The 18,847-nt window shown below is 55.1% G+C and overlaps 1 protein-coding gene and 1 long non-coding RNA gene across 7 annotated transcripts in view; one reads left to right on the forward strand and one right to left on the reverse strand.

Annotated features, from left to right (window-relative positions):
- The window catches only part of LOC105471552 (ABR activator of RhoGEF and GTPase), a 231,096-nt gene that overhangs the window by 75,756 nt on the left and 136,493 nt on the right, over positions 1–18,847 (reverse strand). For all 6 annotated transcript variants that reach the window (XM_011724082.3, XM_011724102.3, XM_011724084.3 and 3 more), the window contains 3 exons: positions 12,881–13,066; positions 4,698–4,805; positions 313–373 (listed from right to left, as the gene is read on the reverse strand). In XM_011724082.3, the coding sequence (XP_011722384.3) occupies positions 313–373; positions 4,698–4,805; positions 12,881–13,066 (355 nt within the window). The remainder of the gene's footprint in view (positions 1–312; positions 374–4,697; positions 4,806–12,880; positions 13,067–18,847) is intronic.
- Positions 1,740–2,929, forward strand: LOC139359412 (uncharacterized). Its single transcript, XR_011615306.1, has 3 exons — positions 1,740–1,862; positions 2,170–2,417; positions 2,809–2,929. It is a non-coding gene; the product is annotated as an uncharacterized lncRNA (long non-coding RNA).

Below are 18,847 nucleotides of genomic sequence, written 5' to 3' on the forward strand. Positions count from 1 at the left end.
TTCCGAGAGCTCTTCCAGCAAGAGGGAGGGGAGGGAGGCGCGTGGCGAGGAGAGGAGGGAAGGGGAAGGGGAGGAGGGGCGGGGAGGGAGGGACCCAGCGGCCTGCTGGCATCCTGAAGAGGAGCACGTTTGTAGCTGGCTGGCTGCCTGGGCACGAGGCTGGAGTCCTCGCGTGCGCGCACACACTCACGCGCGCTCACACTCACGCGCGCTCACACACGCGCACACGGGGGAAGGGCGCTGCGTTCATGCAGCCCGTCGCCCACACAGCCAAAGGCAGGTGCCGGTAATCCAGCCCGCTCCCCGAGGTACCTTCCATGGTGACGGACGTGTGGCTGTCCTTGGAGTCCTTGGGACCTTTCACTTTGAGTTCCTGCCAGAGGGAGGAGAGGAGTCACGGCCTGCTCCGTCCCTCACCGCCCCCAGCCCCTACCGTGAGCCTGGCAGGTAGGGGGGCTGTGAGACTCGGGATGCAAGGATGAGAACAGAGGCTGGGCGTGGTGGCTCACGCCTGTCATCCCAGCACTTTGGGAGGCTGAGGCAGGTGGATCAACTGAGGTCCAGAGTTCGAGACCAGCCTGGCCAACATGGTGAAACCCCGTCTCTACTAATAATACAAAAGTTAGCCAGGTGTGGTGGCACAAGCCTGTAGTCCCAGCTACTCGGGAGGCTGAGGCAGGAGAATCGCTTGAACCCGGGAGGCGGAGGTTGCAGTGAGCTGAGATCGCACCACTGCACTCCAGCCTGGGCAACAGAGTGAGATTCCGTCTTAAAAAAAAAAAAAAAAAAAAAGAGAACAGAGACAAAGGAGCCCCACAGCCATTGGCTGCCTCTGCAACCCCAATCCCCCGCACCGCACCTGTGAACTCCTGGAGCCTGGTGGAGTCCAGTGGCTGGGGTGTGGGCAAGAAGGAAGGGACTCCAGGTCCCAGAGATGAGAGGGGCTGGCAGGGAGCCCCATGATTACAGGAAACCCATCTCAGGAACCCCAACTCAGGAACCCTACACATCGGCCAAGGACAGACAGGGTTTGAGCTGACCAGCGCCAGGTACTCCAGCAGCTCTTTCGGGCATCAGCAACCCGTGAGGTAGGAAGGAGGGGTCCCACACGCCTGCGCAGTGGAAGCAGGGAAGTGGTGGATCTGTGGCAGAGACGCGGAGCTCCCCAGGACAGTGAGCTGCATCCTGCCCCCGTCAGAGAGCACTCAGCTCCCAGCACCCCCGACACTCCCCACCCACCACTGCCTGTGCTGGGGGCCCGAGAGGAAGCTTCGAGGGAGGAAGAGCCAATGCCACTCCTGGACCCCAAGCCAGGCGACAGGCAGTGAGTACTGGAAACAGACCCCAGGAATGACTTGTCTGCTCCGAGCCTCATCCTCCTCCTTTAGAGAGGTTCCAGCCCCGGCTTCTGCTAGCAGGACAGTGCAGCCTGCAACCGGAGCTGTAATGCCATCCTCACTTGGCAGACCGTGCACACGGAGCCTCAAAGAGGGGTGTGGGGGGGAAGGCAGGGGGCAAGGTGAGGCCAAGGTCAGGGGCTCAGGTGATGTCACCTGCTCAGCCTACAGGGAAGGAAGCGCCCAGACAGTAGGAACTTCCTACTTTGTCTCAAGCTGTTTCCAGACAGAGAAAACTCCCAGAGACTGAGCTTGGGTGCGTGTGTATTTTGGGGGGCGGGGGGTGGGGTTACTCAGCATCCCTAGGCTGTGTCTCTGGCTGGTGCCTGGATTCCCAGATTTCGGGACTTTTTCCTCACGCCCCCCTCCGGTGAAGCCCAGGGGTGTGAAATCACTCCTGCTGCAGAAGGAGCCCAATTGCAGTAATTAAGTGGCAGCACCAGCAGGAAGCAAGGACGTCATCGAGTGAGTCAGGATGAGAAGCCACCTGGCAGAAAGCCAGGGGCCTGGCTCTGCCCTCTGGGGTGGGCAGGCTTTGAGGGGCTTACGGTTGGGTGTGGGGGTTTCTGCCTATGCACAGGGAACAGGCAGTCAGCCCAGGCCAAGAGAAGACCCCACACCCCCTGCACCATATCTGACCCTGGGTTCTTGGGCAGCCTTGGCAGGGCTGCTCTGAACACAGACCAGAGGAGTCCAGGTAGTTCCCGGGTGGGGCTGGAAACCGCGAAGGAAGCACCCTTTCTCCAGCCCCTTTCATTTGTATTTTTAATAGAGATGGGGTTTCACCATGTTGCCCAGGCCGGTCTCAAACTCCTGGATTCAAGCCAATCTCCCGCCTCGGCCTCCCAAAGTGCTGGGATTACAGGCGTGAGCCACTGCACCCGGCCTCTCCAGCCTCTTGACTCCATGGAGAGGGACTTCCCCAGCCTGCACTTTGTCCTCCCAGGCAGAGGGTGACTCATCTGCTCCATGGGTCTGGGAGAAGAAACTGTGGTCAGCCGTCCTCTCTCTGCACACTGGGTGAGAGGCATGGGCTCTGTCCTCATTGTTGGGGTGGGGGGGCCTGTGGTTTCCTACTCCTGCAAGGGACTCAATAGATACTTTCTCTCAGACAGGGTCTCGTGCTGTCGCCAGACTGGAGTGCAGTGGTGCGATCTCAGCTCACTGCAACCTCCACCTCTCGGGTTCAAGTGATTCTCCTGTCTCAGCCTCCCAAGTAGCTGGGATTACAGGTGTACGCCACCACGCCTGGCTCATTTTTGTATTTTTAGTAGAGACGGGATTTTGCCACGTTGGCCAGGCTGGTCTCAAACTCCTGACCTCTGGTAATCCGCCTGCCTCGGCCTCCCAAAGTGCTGGGATTACAGGTGTGAGCCACCGCGCCCGGCCTCAACAGATAATTTCATTCCAGAGGTGAACTGCCAGCAAGCTCACTGTGGCTGCAGATACAAATCCACATTTTCCAAGCTGCATTTTAACAGTGATGAAGCCGACATGTTCATCTCCACCTGTCAGCTCCTCTACTGCCTCTCGGTGGATTCCAAACGTGGGTATCGCCCGTCACCCTTGAAGTTTCAGGAAAACGATCCTGCATTTCCCCAACTCTTCTAGTGTTAGAGTTGAGATGGGGACACAAAGGGCCAAGAGGGGCCTTTAAGGCAGGACTCCCAAAACTGCAGAAGCCTCTCCCCCTTTCTAGGATGGAGGTTCTCTTTTCCTGAACTGGGGGCTGTTCCTGCAAGGCCAGTGCTTTAGGGGTGTCACTGAGGTCTTTCTGGACAAAGGGAGGAACTGGGCTCTGTCCTGAAGGATCCTAAGCAACCGTCCCCTCCATGCCAGTTGATGGCAGATGTGACTGCACCTCTGCCCTGCAGAGGAGTGCAGGAGGAAGGCTGGACCACAGGGGCAGAAGCACGCGTGTTCCCGGCCAGGGAGTGCGGGAGAAAGGCTGAAGCATGCATGTTCTGGGCCAGGAAGGCTGGACCACAGGGGCAGAAGCATGCGTGTTCCCGGCCAGGGAAGTGCGGGAGAAAGGCTGAAGCATGCGTGTTCTGGGCCAGGAAGGCTGGACCACAGGGGCAGAAGCACGCGTGTTCCCGGCCAGGGAGTGCGGGAGAAAGGCTGAAGCACGCGTGTTCTGGGCCAGGAAGGCTGGACCACAGGGGCAGGAGCACGTGTGTTCCCGGCCAAGGAGTGCGGGAGGAAGGCTGGGCTGCAGGGGCAGGAGCACGCGTGTTCTGGGCCAGGAAGGCTGGGCCACAGGAACACGTGTGCTTCCAGACGGGGAGTGCGGGAGGAAGACTGGGCCACAGGAGCAGAAGCACGCGTGTTCCCGGCCAGGGATTCCACATAAGCGGCTCTTGCCCTCTGTGTTTACGGGATTGTAGTCTTGCTAGAGCTGGCAACACCCTTAAAAGACGACCTATAGTCCGAATTTCCTTAAGTATTCCCTATCATAAAAATCACCCAGAAGCTTGTTCAAATACAGAATCTTGGGCCCCACCCAAAGACTTCCGAATCAGAAACTCCAGGGAAGGTGCCTGAAAAATCTGTGTTTTAAACAGTGCCCCAGTGATTCTTACCAAGCAAGGTTAGGATTAGCTGGCCACGCCGGGCTCAGTGGCTCACACCTGTAACGTCAGCACTTCGGGAGGCTGAGACGGGCAGATCACCCGAGTCTGAGACCAACCTGGCCAACACGGCAAAACCTCATCTCTACTAAAAATACAAAAATTAGCCGGGCATGGTGGTGGGCACCTGTAATCCCAGCTACTTGGGAGGTTGAGGCAGGAGAATCACTTGAACCCAGGGGGTGGAGATTGTAGTGAACTGAGATTGCACCACTGCACTCCAGCCTGGGTGACAGAGCAAGACTCTGTCTTAGGAAAAAAAAAAAAAAAAAAAAAAAAAAAAAAGGATTATCTGGCCAAGTCTAAACCCCTCATTCTACAGCACAGGAAATAAAAGCCAAGAGGGGGGACGTGACTTGCTCAAGGTCACTACAGTGTGGTGTGGGAGAACACTGCCTTGATTTTTTTGTTTGTTTGTTTGTTTTTTTGCCTCCCCTGTCCCTCTCTCTAACCTGAAAAAGAATAATAAAAAAATAAATAAAATAGATCATTCTCTATTAAGAGGGAAAATGTCAGGTGCAGGAAAGCAAATATCAGGCTAAGTGTTACCCATTACAGTAACCACTTCACCGACGGGCAAGCGAGGGAGGGGAGACCCAAGGGCTGCAGGGCTCTGAGCAGCCTCCAAAACCCTGTGTCCGTCAGGGAGGCTGTGCAGGGAGCTGCCTACCTCTGAGATCTTCTGGAACTGGTTGTTGGACTGGCTGCACTTCTCGGCTGTCTCCAGAGCGACTTTATAGTTATCCACAAATGCTTTGTACACGCCGAGCTGGCTGGCCTGCAGGGAGGAGTCAGGGAACAGAGGGAGAGGAGGGTGGGAGGGGAGAGGATTAATGAATGGATGAAAGCTTCAGAGTACCTGGAGCTCCCGTGCACTGAAAACCTCTCACTCAGCTCCAGAGGGCTCGCTGGGAACTCCGGGAAACGCAGGGATGAACATATTACAGTGCCCCTTTGAACTGGACAGTTTCCATGGAAACCAGCTCAGCCAATAAGGTTCACCAGGGGGTCTGGGGTTGGGGAGACCAGGCTAGCGCCTTTGTCGGCCTGCTGGAAATTCAACTCCTCACAGCATCCAGCTTTCCTCAGCACCATCAAGGTCTCCCAGGGTTTGAAATCCCTTAATGTCTCATACTTCCTTCACATCCGGGAATTAGCTGGAGCAGGGAGAGAGGGGTGTGTGTGTGTGTGCTGGGTGGAGCTGGCACATGTGGCCTGCTCAGGCCTCCCTCCCCATGTGGAGCATGGCGCACAGCATTTAAAGGTGCGGTCTTGGCCGGGTGTGGTGGCTCACGCCTGTAATCCCAGCACTTTGGGAGGCCTGAGGTCAGGAGTTCCAGACCAGCCTGGCCAACATAGTGAAACCCTCTCTCTACTAAAAATACAAAAATTAGCCAGGCGTGGTGGTGCGTGCCTGTAATCCCAGCCACTCAGGAGGCTGCAGTAGGAGAATCACTTGAACCTGGGAGGCCTTTCACTTTTTTTTTTTTTTTTTTTTTTTTTACCTCCCCTGTTGCTCTCTCTAACCTGAAAGAGAATAATAAAAAAATAAAATAAAATAGATCATCTTCTATTAAGAGGGAAAATGTCAGTTGCAGGAAAGCAAATATCAGGCTAAGTGTTACCCATTACAGTAACCACTTCACCGACGGGCAAGCGAGGGAGGGGAGATCGCGTCACTGCACTGAAGCCTGGGTGACAGAGTAAGACTCCGTCTCAAAAACAAAACAAAACAACAAATGAAGGTGCTGTCTTTCCATGTCCCTTGGCCTCAAGGCCCCGTCCTCGCCTCTCCCACCTCCTCTACCTCCAAGGAGCCAAAGCCCCAGCCTCAGTACACGTTGCCTGTCACTCAGAATCTAACACAAAGCTTTTCCTGAGTCACAACCACATACAGCCTTGCCTCCTCTGAGAGGCAGGGCAGATCCCATCGCCCCTTTCTGCAAAAGGGGAAACCGAGGCTCCGTAAGTCAATTCCCCAAATATTTATGGAAAGCCTTCACTGTGCTGTGTATACACACTTCCTCTCAAGGGACCAAAAGGGTAGCAATTCAAATTAAAACCTTCATGAGATATTTTATGCTTATCAGAAGGGTCAAAATTTAAAAGTCTAATTGACAGCAAGGGCTGGCAAGCATATGTGGAAATTTAAACTCATTGTTTTTTTTTGACACGGAGTTTTGCTCTTGTTGCCCAGGCTGGAGTTCAGTGACAGGATCTCGGCTCGCCACAACCTCCGCCTCCCGAGTTCAAGCGATTCTCTTGCCTTAGCCTCCTGAGTAGCTGGGATTACAGGTATGCGCCACCACCATACCCGGCTAGTTTTGTATTTTTAGTAGAGACAGTGTTTCTCCATGTTGGCCAGGCTGGTCTCGAACTCCTGACCTCAGGTGATCCGCCTGCCTCAGCCTCCCAAAGTGCTGGGATGACAGACGTGAGCCACCGCGCCCGGCCAATTTAAACTCTTACAGACTACTTGGGGGAGTGTAAATTAGTACAATTATTTGGAGAGCAATTTGTTAATAACTAATAAAGCTGAAAATAGGCCAGGCCTATTTTCAGTTGAACTAATAAAGCTGAGAATAGGCACAGCCATCTACTGCTTAGCAAATCCACTTCTACATACAAACCGCAGAGCTGTATTGTTCAGTACAGCAGCCACCAGCTATGTGAGGCTGCCAAGCTACCTGAGACAGGGTCGGTTCACACTGAGATGTGCCAGACATGTAAAACACACAGGGGGTTCCAAAGGCTTAGTATGTGAAAGAGAATGTAAACTACCTCGTTAATTTTTAAATACTGATTACACACGTTGAAATAATATTTGGATCTGCGGGAATAAATAAAAGATATTCTCAAAATTAATTTCACCTGCCTATTTTTACTTATAAAAATGTGGGTATTAGGGGCCAGGCGCGGTGGCTCACACCTGTAATCCCAGCACTTTGGGAGGCTGAGGCGGACAGATCACCTGAAGTTGGGAGTTCAAGACCAGCCTGGCCAAAATGGTGAAACTCCGTCTCTACTAAAGATACAAAATTAGCCGGGCGTGGTGGCGGGCGTCTATAGTCCCAGCTACGCCGGAGGTCAAGGCAGGAAAATCACTTGAACACAGCAGGTGGAGGTTGCAATGAGCCCAGATTGCATCGCTGCACTCCAGCCTGGGCGACAAGAGCAAGACTCTGTCTCAAAAAAAACAAAAAAAAGGTGGGTATTAGAAAATGTGAAATGACGTATGTGGCTCATAAGCTATTTCCATTAGACAGCAGCGCTCTGGAACAAATGGCCTGTGTGTGCCCCAGGGGACTCAGGGGTGTTCACCGCCTCACTCTTCCTCCTCGTAGAGGAGGGACTGGAAACAAATGCTCACACACGGGGGAAGCCGCACGCACAGCCATGAACGTGGATGCACCAGATTCACACATAGCATTGCTGACAAGCTCCAAAGCGGACATGGATTGAACTGTGACATAATACACGTGTATACTGATACACTTTTTTTCCTGAGATGGAGCCTTGCTCTGTCACCAGGCTGGAGTGCAGTGGCGCGATCTTGGCTCACTGCAACCTCTGCCTCCTGGGTTTCAAGCAATTCCCTGCCTCAGCCTCCCGAGTAACTGGGACTACAGGCGCCCGCCACCACACCCAGCTAATTTTTGTATTTTTAGTAGAGATGGGGTTTCGTCATATTGGTCAGGCTGGTCTTGAACTCCTGACCTCAGGTAATCGCCCACCTTGGGCTCCCCAAGTGCTGGGATTATGGGCTTGAGCCACCATGCCTGGCCTTACATACATTTTTAAAGTACATGCAGTTGGGAGCTGTGGTACACATACCTAAAGCCCTGGCTACTTGGGAGACTGAGGTGGGAGGATCACTTGAGCCCAGGAGTTCAAGTCCAGCCTGGACAACATAGCAAGACCTTTTTTTGTTTTTAAAGTACAGGCCACCCAAAATATAGATATGTAGTAAGCACACAAACTGCAGTCTGGAAGACTGTCCACCAAATTCACGCCAGTAGCTGCTTCAAAAGGGAGGAGGAAGGGAGGGGAGATTCCACCTTAACGTGTGACGCTGTATTTTCTTCATCAGAAGGTTTTGCTGTGTTATTCTCCGGAGTTTCTGGTTTAAATGTTTTTCAATACAGTAGCAACGGGGATACAGCTGCTGCCTGGCCTCCTCAGGGGCCTCGCTTCCCACCAAGGTGCTGGGGGAAGTGGGCTGCTGTGGACCCCAACCCCGGACCACCTGCTTTCTGCAGGATCCTCATGTTCCCCGAGGACCCAGAGAGGCTGAGGTGGGGATGGGGGCGGAGGTAGGGGTCGGGGTGGAGGTAGGGGTGGGGGTGGAGGTAGGGGTGGGGGCAGGCTGGCCGCAGCATCGGCTGAGCCTGGAACCTCCCAGGACAGAGGCAGAACCCTTTGAGGAAGCTGGTGGGGCAAAGGAGTGGGGAGAATCTGGAAAAGCCAGAGAGGGGAGAGAGAGTGGGGATGCTTGGGGTGACGCCAAGGCCAGAGGCATTTAGGTCTCAGCTGCAGAAGGGCCAGACTTTAAAAAGGGGGGGACGTGGCTGGACTTTAAAAGGGGGCGGGGCTGGAAGGGAGGGCGTTTATTTTGCTTTCCAGGGAGTACTGAGGCCCGGCCCATCAGTGCCCACGCTACAGAAGATGTGCTAGACAGCGGCTTCCTAAGCCAAAATCAAATCGCCAAGATTCTTCCAGGAAAGGGCCCCTCTTGTCCCCTTTCCCACGAGAAGAAGCAAGCCTGGAGGCCCAGGTTGGCACACCACCCTCCCAGGAGCCAGCTGTGCGGAGGTCTGAGTCCAGGGTTACGGTCACCCCAGGCTGTAGGGCCCAAGGCCTGGTTTGGCAGGTACATTAACTGGGAAGTGCAGGTTGCTTGGAAACAGCAGCCTGGCACTGGAGTGATCTCACAAAACAAACAGCAGAGATGCTAATTCGCTTCTCTCAGTAACGAATAATCAAATACCCAGAGACTTCGGCTGAAAATAAACCACCTCCAGATGCCAGGCCTGACCTGGCTCCACCCGGGTCCTCCCAGGCCTGCAGCCCCAGCGGCCTCAGGCATCAGTTCCCAATGCTGGGGAGGGAAGGTGGTGGGTAGTAGATTCATGGCCAGGCCTGTGGAGCTGGGACCAGAAGAGGGGACAGCCAGGTCCACGTGACAAAGATAAACTGTGACAGCGTTTCCAACAACCCTGGGCTTGCTCTCTTCTACTCCTGAGGGATGAGGAGAGGATGCCCCCCAGGCCACTCGGCTCAGGCGAGCAGGCAGTGATGACAGGTGTTCATCATCCCTGAATGGGAGGAAGCAGGTGGATCTGCTAGAACCAGAGTGTGGCATTCCCTTGAAAGGATACCTTCTGGGGTGCCTCTTCCCGATTTAATAATAATAATAATAATAGCACTGATGATAATGACTAGTTACTAAGTACTTATTAATTTATGATGCTCCAGGCCCTGTTCCAAGCACTTTTCCTTTTTATTTTATTACATTTCTTTTTTTGAGACAGAGTCTTGCTCTTGTTGCCCAGGCTGGTGTGGAGTAGCACAATCTCGGCTCACTGTAACCTCTGCCTCCTGAGTTCAAGCAATTCTCCCACCTCAGCCTCCCGAGGCTGGAGGATCACAGATGTGCGTTATCACGCCTGGCTAATTTTTGTATTTTTAGTAGAGACAGAGTTTCACCATGTTGGCCAGGCTGGTCTTGAACTCCTGACTTCAGGTGATCTGCCCACCTTGGCCACCCAAAATGCTGGGATTATAGGCGTAAGCCCCTGCCCCAAGCCTATTCCTTTTTTTTTTTTTTTTGAGACGGAGTCTCAGTCTGTCGCCCAAGCTGGAGTGCAGTGGCGCAATCTCAGCTCACTGCAACCTCCACCTCCCAGGTTCAAGCGATTCTCCCACCTCAGCCTCCTGAGTAACTGAGACTACAGGCGCCTGCCACCAGGCCCGGCTAATTTTTTTGTATTTTGAGTAGAGACGGGGTTCCACCACGTAGGCCAGGCTGGTCTCGAACTACTGACCTCATGATCCACCCGCCTCGGCCTCCCAAAATGCTGGGATTACAGGCGTGAGCCACCGCGCCCGGTCAGGCCTATTCTATTTCTTTGTAGAGCCAGGGTCTTGCTATGTTGCCCAGGCTGGGCTTGAACTCTAAGCCTCAAGTGATCCTCCGGCCTCAGCCTCCCAAAATGCTGGGATTACGGGTATCAGCCACCACACTCAGCTCCATGCACTTTTCAGATATTAACTCCTCAGAATCACCCAATGAGGGAAACACTATCACTATCCTCATTTTTACAGATGAGGAAGCTGATGCAGAGCGGTTGGGTAAGTTGCCCAGGTGCAGGTTTAATCTGGCAGAGCTGGGATTCAAGCCTACTTTGTGATCTGGCTCTAGAAGCTGTGCTTGAGAAACAGGGCTCTCAGGACAGAAACCTCGGGGCCTGTGACGTCTCCCTCGATGCCCCTCCGGGTTCTCCCCAGGCCCAGTGGTCAAGGTCACGGTGCATTCACTCATTCATGGAGCGACCACTGGGCTGGTTCTGGGGGTCTAAGAAGAAAATGCAGGCCAGGCGCGGTGGCTCACGCCTGTAATCCCAGCACTTTGGGAGGCTGAGGCGGGTGGATCGCCTGAGGTCAGGAGTTCAAGACCAGCCTGGCCAACGTGGCGAAACCCTGTCTCTACTAAATCTACAAAAATTAGCTGGGCGTGGTGGCAGGTACCTGTAATCCCAAGGACTTGGGAGGCTGAGGCAGGAGAATGGTGTGAACCCAGGAGACGGAGCTTGTAGTGAGCCGAGATCGCACCACTGCACTCCAGCCTGGGCGACACAGTGGGACTCTGACTCAACAAAAGAAAGTCAGCCCGTCCTCCCGGAGCTCGCTGTGGTTCGGGGGAGTCAGGCAGTCACCCGTGCTCACTACGGGGACTGGCACGAGGCCTGCATCTGGGGGCCTGGAAAGCCTTCACGGAGAAGGTCCCTTCTAAGCTGGGAGCTGACCAGGGGAAGCCAGAGGAGAGGGCGAAGGACATTTCAGGCAGGTGGGGCCTCGAGTACGAAGAGTTAAGAAAGCGCCTGCCCTGGGAACTGAGAACAGAAAGTCCAGAGTCAGGAAGCACAGAGGTGCGGGGAGGAAGCTGCCAAGGCCAGGGCTGGACACAGGTCAGTGTGCAAAGGGTCTCTCGAGCCATTCCTCGGAGCCTGGCCTTCATCCGAGGGCTGTGGGGAGCCACTGAAGGGGCTGTCAGGGTTTTCAGTGACTCTCTCCCCTCTAAGGAGAGGTGGGGGGGGAGGGGAGTGGGCCTGGAGGCAGGAGCCAGGAGCCACAAAGGAGGACACACAGCTGTCCAGGTGAGGGCCATGGGTGGCCAAGAAAAGGAAAAGGCAGCGGTGAGCAATGGCCAAAAAGTGGACTCCACAGGACAGGTGGGGGGAGGGGGGCAGCAAGAACGAGTCTGAAGCACTCACTGAGATAAAGGCAGGAAGCGGAGCAGGTAACTTCAGAGACAAGGAGCTCAGCTGTGAACACACTCGGCTGGAAGCCCTAGGCATGTCCAAGCAGGAGAATCTTCTCCAGTGTGAGAAAGGCAAAGCCCTGTCCATTCAGCCCAACAGGGCAGAGGAGGAGGAGACGGCCTCCAGCCACTCACACCCAGAGAACAGGGCGGTGGAGGAGAAGAAGGTCCTCTGGCCACTCACACCCAGAGAAGAACCGCGGCCTGGACCTCCAGTCTCCCTCTTGCCTGCTGGGCTGTCAGACATTACGTAGGAGAGCTGGGGAGGGGGCTCCATGGGTCTGACCTGGGGGTCCTCCAGGGGACACAGCCAGAGATGGGGCAGAGCTGGGGGAGAGGGTGTCACAGAAACACAGGGAACCAGAAGACTCCGTGAGCATTTTCCAACACGAAATCCGCATGTTAACCCACCGCTCCTGCCACTCCCAACCCTGCAATGCTGGGCAGGGCTGGGCTTTAGTGCTTTCTGCTCTTGGGACCTCAGGAGAGGATCACTGGCTGATGGGTCCAACTGCTTCCTTTTACAGAGGCAGCACTGAGATGCAGTGAATCCCTGAGGTCTCAGGGGAGCAGTCCTCGTGCCCCCAACCCGGCAGGTGCCCCTCTGTTCACTGAGGGACAGGAGACTAGAAGCCCAGCAAGGAGCCTCCATTCCAGGGCTGGTTCCACGGAGCACCCTCCGGGAGAGAGACGGAGCACCCTCGGAGAGAGAGATGGTGCTCCCACAGAAACACCCATCCACCCGGCCCGTCTCCACCAGCCCTAGAAGTATCTATCCACCCGGCCCGTCTCCACCAGCCCTAGAAGTATCTATCCACACAGCCCGTCTCCACCAGCCCTAGAAGTATCTATCCACCCGGCCCGTCTCCACCACCCCTAGAAGTATCTATCCACCCGGCCCGTCTCCACCAGCCCTAGAAGTACCCATCCACCCAGCCCGTCTCCACCAGCCCTAGAAGTATCTATCCACCCGGCCCGTCTCCACCACCCCTAGAAGTATCTATCCACACAGCCCGTCTCCACCAGCCCTAGAAGTATCTATCCACCCAGCCCGTCTCCACCACCCCTAGAAATATCTATCCACACAGCCCGTCTCCACCAGCCCTAGAAGCTCCCAAGGCTGCACCGGGGAGGCCTAGAGTCAAGGCACCGGCCCTGGGTGCCCCATTAACACACAGGCCCAGGCTTTCCTCCAGAACTCGGAGACGACTCAGACCTTCAAGGAGTCCAAGAGGGCTGCCCCGTCCTCTCCCTCAACACTCTCGGCTCCGCTGAGGCCCCGCGTGAGGACCCTCCATCACTGGGGGACTCACCAGCTTCTGGAAGAGGTGGCCCATGGTGACCTGGCTGTCCCACTGTTGCACCTTGGGGCACAGGTTGTCGTAGAACTCCTTGTGGATCTCGTAGATGTCCTGGATCTTGTAGAAGATGGTCTCGATCTGCTGGATGGTGAGCACGGGCTGGGAGGTGGTGGCAGTGGCCTTCAGGGGTTTCATGGGCTGGGAGAAAGACGGGAAGAAAGAGCAGAGGTCGGGGTAAATAAACCAGAGTGTCGGCAGGCCCCGAGGCCGATCATTAGTCCTTCCCGCTGCCCAAGTCCTGCCCAGACAAGGCCGCCAAAGGCAGGGCAGTGAAACGAGCTTTGTATCAAGGAGCCACTGCCACAGGCCCCAACAAGCCACACACTGAACGGCAGGAACCTGGCCCGGCAGCTCTGCCAGGCCCGAGGGGTGGTGCCGGGGCTCACTCCCCTACCACGCACCTGAACTCAGCAGCGGCCTGTACTGGGTTAACAGGATCCACGTCTTTCTTCCACAATATCCTGTGCCCCGAGTCATAAGCTCCTTGTCACACTTCAGTGGAAGGGAGGGTTGACTGGGAACTCAAGCCCATAGCTGTTTCCTTACAAGAAACAGAACGTGGTTCTGGGACTCAGAGGGTAGGGACCCGAAGTTACTCAAGACCAGTCTTGGCCTCAATGATACTCCAAGTTCCCGTCACTTGGCATAGGGAAAGAGATGGGGGTTCGCGTGTCTCCCACTGCATCCCACTCCCGTGGTAGACATGCTAAGCGACCGTGGTGGTCCTTCCCACAGCGCATGGCAGGGGTCTCCAGTCTCAGACTCTTTCTGAACGCCTGCCTGTCTATACCAAGATGCTCCAGGCCCTGCCAGTGTAGACGGTGAGATGGCAGACAACAGAGACCAACCCCCAGCACCCAAGCTGACGCCATCACCTTCCAGCCCAGCGGCGGGACTGTGGGATAATGGGATGTGCAGGCATTTCCTCAGTGTGGTTCTCTGCATTTTATAAATCACCTATAATGAGTAAATAAGAATAATCAGAAAAAAAAAAAAAAAAAAAAACAGAGATGCCCAGGCTGTACTGCAAAGGCCACTGCAGGAGACAGGGCCTGATAACCAGCTGTACAGGGAAGGCGTGGCAGGGAAGGGCAGGGCGGCCAGGAGGACAGCAGCCATGTTGGATTCTGTTGATGTTCTTTACCTACCGAAGGCCACGTGGAAAGAGGCTTAGACTTGGCCGGGCGCAGTGGCTCACACCTGTCATCCCAGCACTTTGGGAGGCCAGGAGTTCGAGACAAGTGAGCCTGACCAACATGGTGAAACCCTGTCTCTACTAAAACTACAAAAATTAGCCAGGCGTGGTGACACGCACCTGTAGTCCCAGCTACTCGGGAGGCTGAGGCAGGATAATTGCTTGAACCTGGGAGGCAGAGGTTGCAGTGAGTCAAGATCGTGCCACTGTGCTCCAGCCTGGGCAGCAGAGCAAGAGTCTGTCTCCAAAAACGAAAAAAGAGGCTTAGACTTGGCCGGGCGCGGTGGCTCATGCCTGTCATCCCAGTAATTTGGGAGGCCAATGCGGGTGGATCACCTGAGGCCAGGTGTTTGAGACCAGCCTGACCAACATGGTGAAACCCAATCTCTACTAAAACTACAAAAATTAGCCGGGCATGGTGGCAGCCACCTGTAATCCCAGCTACTTAGGAGGCTGAGGCAGGAGAATCGCTTAAACTCAGGAGGCAGAGGTTGCAGTGAGCCGAGATTGCGCCACTGCACTCCAGCCTGGGCGACAGAGCGAGACTGTCTCCAAAAACAAAAAAGAGTCTTAGACTTAGTCTGGGTTGCTCTGCAGACCCAGGAACAGTGGGGAAAAGTTATGGGGTGAGATTTGGGCTCACGAGAGCCGTCCCCCATAGGATTAAGTAGCGAGCTTTCCGACAAGAGAAGTATTCTAGCAGACAATGGGTGACTCCACTGCTGAAAATGCTGCACTGAAGGGAACACCAAAGCCATCGCCAGCTCCCTCTGGAGCCATCACCAGCTCCAGCCAACCACGGCAAGCTCCCGGTCCAGCCTCACTCCAGCCTCACATCTGATGACGTCTCATCTACTCATTCACATCACCTCACTCTGATGGAGGCAGAACTCACATTCGCTGGAAGAATTCTCATCTACTCAGACACCCAGATGGTGCTCTGCCTTCTGGCTCCCTCATCCTCCGAGCTCTAAAAAGCCCAGATGCAACAATCCACGCAGGACAGAGCAGGCCCCTCCTTCTGACTGTTGCCATGCTAGAACCAGTGGCCTCTCAGCATCCGGTCCTTGCTAGGCAAACGCATGGGGTTCAACCTGGTGCAGGCCAGGCAGCGTGGGCTTCAGTCCCAGCTCTGCTGTGGACACATCACTCAGGGTCCCCGGGCTTCCTGTCACCAGCAGACTCGTTTGTGAAACTGGGATAATACGGCCATGCGCTACCTACTGACATTCCGGTCAGTGCACACATGACCATGGTCCCAGACTGCATTTTTGTTTTGTTTTGTTTTTTTTGTTTTGACACAGAGTCTCACTCTGTCACCCAGGCTGGAGTGCAGTGAAGCAATCTCAGCTCACTGCAACCTCCGCCTCCCAAGTTCGAGCAATTATCCCACCTCAGCCTCCCGAGTAGTAGCTGGGATCACAGGCATGCGTTATCATGCCCGGCAATTTTCTGTAGTTTTAGTAGAGACGGGGTTTCACCATATTGGTCAGCCTGGTCTCGAACTCCTGACCTCAAGTGATCCACCTGCCTCAGCCTCTTGAAGTGTTGGGATGACGGGCGTGAGCTACCACCCCCAGCTGAGACCTTTATAATCCAGTTGGGTGAAATGGACCAATACAGATAAAATGACTATGGACAATGTGACTGACTGTGCACACCAACCATGTGGTTCCAAAGTTGTGCTGGAGCAGCCTGGAGGGCTGCATGGAGGAGGAAGCCATACCAGGGCCTTGGAGAGCTCAGCAGGTGGAGGAGTAGGGGGGTAGGGAGGCATCCCAGACAGGGGAACAGAAGGCACTGGGGGGCAGGAGCAAGGGAAGAGTGTCCCCCCAAGTCCAGGTGGGTGAGCTGAAAGCTTTGGGGACTTCCCACCCTCCATGAGGGACATGGAGTTTCAGGATTGACATAGTCCTAAGAGTTGATCCTTTTCACCTCGACGCAGGACCCCACAGAGGAGCCCATGTCGCCACAAAGTCCCCAAATCCATGAATTCTTGTCCCTGCCTTGGTGCAGTCCCCACTGAGGAGGGAACAGGGAAGCAGGAAGGCCAAGGAGACAGGATTTCTCAGAAGCCGCCGAGGACGTGCTCGTCTGCCACCCACGCAAAGACAAGACACAGTGGTTCTGCTTCCTTCTAAACTTCCCACCCTGTCTGCAAAAGGGGAAGAAATGGACGCTCACCCACAGCCAGTCACAAGGACGGGGCCTGTGTTTGGGGCATCAGATGGTTCTCATGACACAATGGGGACCTTGGCTCTTACTTCTGATTTCACTTGGTGGGAGGGGACAGGGCTGGGTGTGTGTCCTTTGCTGGCCAGGACCCTTGAGGCCGTTATTTTTCTCTGGTGAAGTCCCACATGGGCTCGGGGCAGGAGGGTGGACTGAAAGCCACGGTGACCCACACTGAGCTTTGGCACGGCACAGCCGTTCTGCCAAAGTGCTAGCACACCACTCAGGCACCCCCTCCTCCCCAGTCCTGCTACAGAGGCAAGGGCAGGCCCCGGCTCTCCATTTCACCATGAGAGTTCTCGGAGAGGACCCCGAGTGACCTCCACCCTGGCTCCCAGCCCAGCTGCTTCTCAGGAAGACGGGCCTGGGCCGGTTCTCACTTGCCAGTGGGACTTCACACAGCCGTTTGTCTGCTGTCCCACAGCGACTGGCCTTTCGAAATAGGGGAAAGAAATGTACCCACTTCCTCCGCCTCCTGCCCCAGAAGGCCTGGCATGCTTGCTGCCACGCCACCCTAGTTACTCGTCACTGGAGCCCAGGGAGGAAGGCGTCATTCACCTGTTTTACAGATAAAGAGGCTGCGATACAGGGTGGCTATGAGCCCCAACGCATGGCCAGGACAGTCCACCCCAGGAGGGCCAGTCGTGGCCAGCAGTGGGAGGGGCTGTGGGGAGTGGCCTCACCCTGTGGCCCTGGCATAGCAAGACGCAGTTCCCAAGCTCAGTTCCCAGCGTCAAGGAGATCCAGAATTTCAATGCATTTGGCGTCGTCTTTTTTCCTTCACCCCCTGCCTCGGCCCAGGCTCCCAGGCTTTCCCTGTAATCAGAGCCCACCAGGAAGCAGGAGGGCCCCAGAAGACGACCCCCACCAGCAACCCAGAGGCCAGGACGGAGGCCTCTGTGCGGAGGCTCGTCTGCCCTGTGTGTGCACACGGTTTTAGGTACACACACCCAGCCCTCTGACTATCAGGAAGCGTTCAGCTGAAAGCAAACAGGCCGGGGCAGAGCGGTGGGAATGGGGTCAGGAGTGGGAAAGCGAGCGTGGAGGGGATGAATGTTCTTCTCCTTCGGGCTGGCCCCTTTGTGAGGCCGCCCCGAACAGCAGGTTTAGCTTCCTCCTTGCTGAGGGGTGGGGAGGGTGTGGGGGTTCCCAGCTCAGGGAGGAGATGGGGGAGGGCGTGATTCTTTCGCTCTGAGGTTTTCTTCTGAGGCTGTGGCTGTGGAAGGTCCCACTCCTGCTTCCTGAGCCCTCCTGCCACAGACCTGGCCTCCCAGCAAGTTCCTCCGTCGCTCCCTCTGGCCCCTGCTCAAGAAAGAGCCAAGCAGGGGCCCAGGAGGAGAGAGCTGGAGAAGCGGGGGGACCTGCCCCGGGCACATCAGGAAGGGGGCCCCTACCCCACAGATTCTGCCTTTGGGGCATGAGCTGTTAGAAAGGCAGGGCAGGGAAGGAAGGGCTCTCGGTCTTGGCCCAGGGGAAGAGGCTCGCGGATGGCAGGTGGGATCTAAGGGTGTCGTGTCTGATGGGGACGGGCGCCACTCCCTCCTTCAGGGAAAAGGTGTGTTGTGGCAGGAACCAATAAGCCCTAACCTGTTTCCTCTCCTGGCACTGGAGAAATCAACAGTATCAACGAACACTCAGGCTATGTTCTGAGAGCTTTATGTGCTGGGCGCAGTGGCTCACGCCTGTAATCTCAGCACTTTGGGAGGCCGAGGTGGGAGGATCACATGAGGTCAGGAGTTCAAGACCAGCCTGGCCAAGATGGTGAAACCCCATCTCTACTAAAAATACAAAAATTAGCTGGGTGTGGGGGTGGGCGCCTGTAATCCCAGCTAATTGGGAGGCCGAGGCAGGAAATCTCTTGAACCCAAGAGGTGGAGGTTACAGTAAGCCAAGACTGTGCCACTGCACTCCAGCCTGGGCAACAGAGCAAAACTCCGTCTCAAAAATAATAATAATAACTCTGTGTATAAATTCCTTTAATCCTCACAACGACCCCATGAAAAGCATACTATTCATATACCCTGTTTGCAGATGGAAAAACTGAGGCACAAAGGCTCATTCACCTGCTGAAAGCCTGGAGCCAGTATGGCCAGGCAGTCTGGATCCTTTGTCTGAACTCCTTTCAAATATACATCCTGTTAGTCAGGACAACTATGTTCCTTTTTGGCACAGCAATTCATGGTTTCAAAGACGAGTTTCACGAGTGTCTGACGGTGGTCTCTTTGCCTGTCCTCCTTTCTTCCACTAACATTTGAGTGTCTTAAGTACTCAACACTGTACGAGGTCCTGAAAGGACCACCCGATCTTCTCAACCCCATGGAAAGAGACAGAAAAACTGGCATCACTCTCATCTTGAGATCCAGAAACGGAGGCTCAGGGAATTTATGTATAGCTCACCCAAAGACAGCAGTTTTCTTTTGTTTTTGTTTTGTTGTGTTTTGTTTTGTTTTTGAGACAGTCTCGCTCTGTTGCCCAGGCTGGAGTGCAGGGGC

This window comes from Macaca nemestrina, chromosome 17, assembly GCF_043159975.1.
Source record: "Macaca nemestrina isolate mMacNem1 chromosome 17, mMacNem.hap1, whole genome shotgun sequence".
NCBI classification, from domain to species: Eukaryota; Metazoa; Chordata; class Mammalia; order Primates; family Cercopithecidae; genus Macaca; species Macaca nemestrina.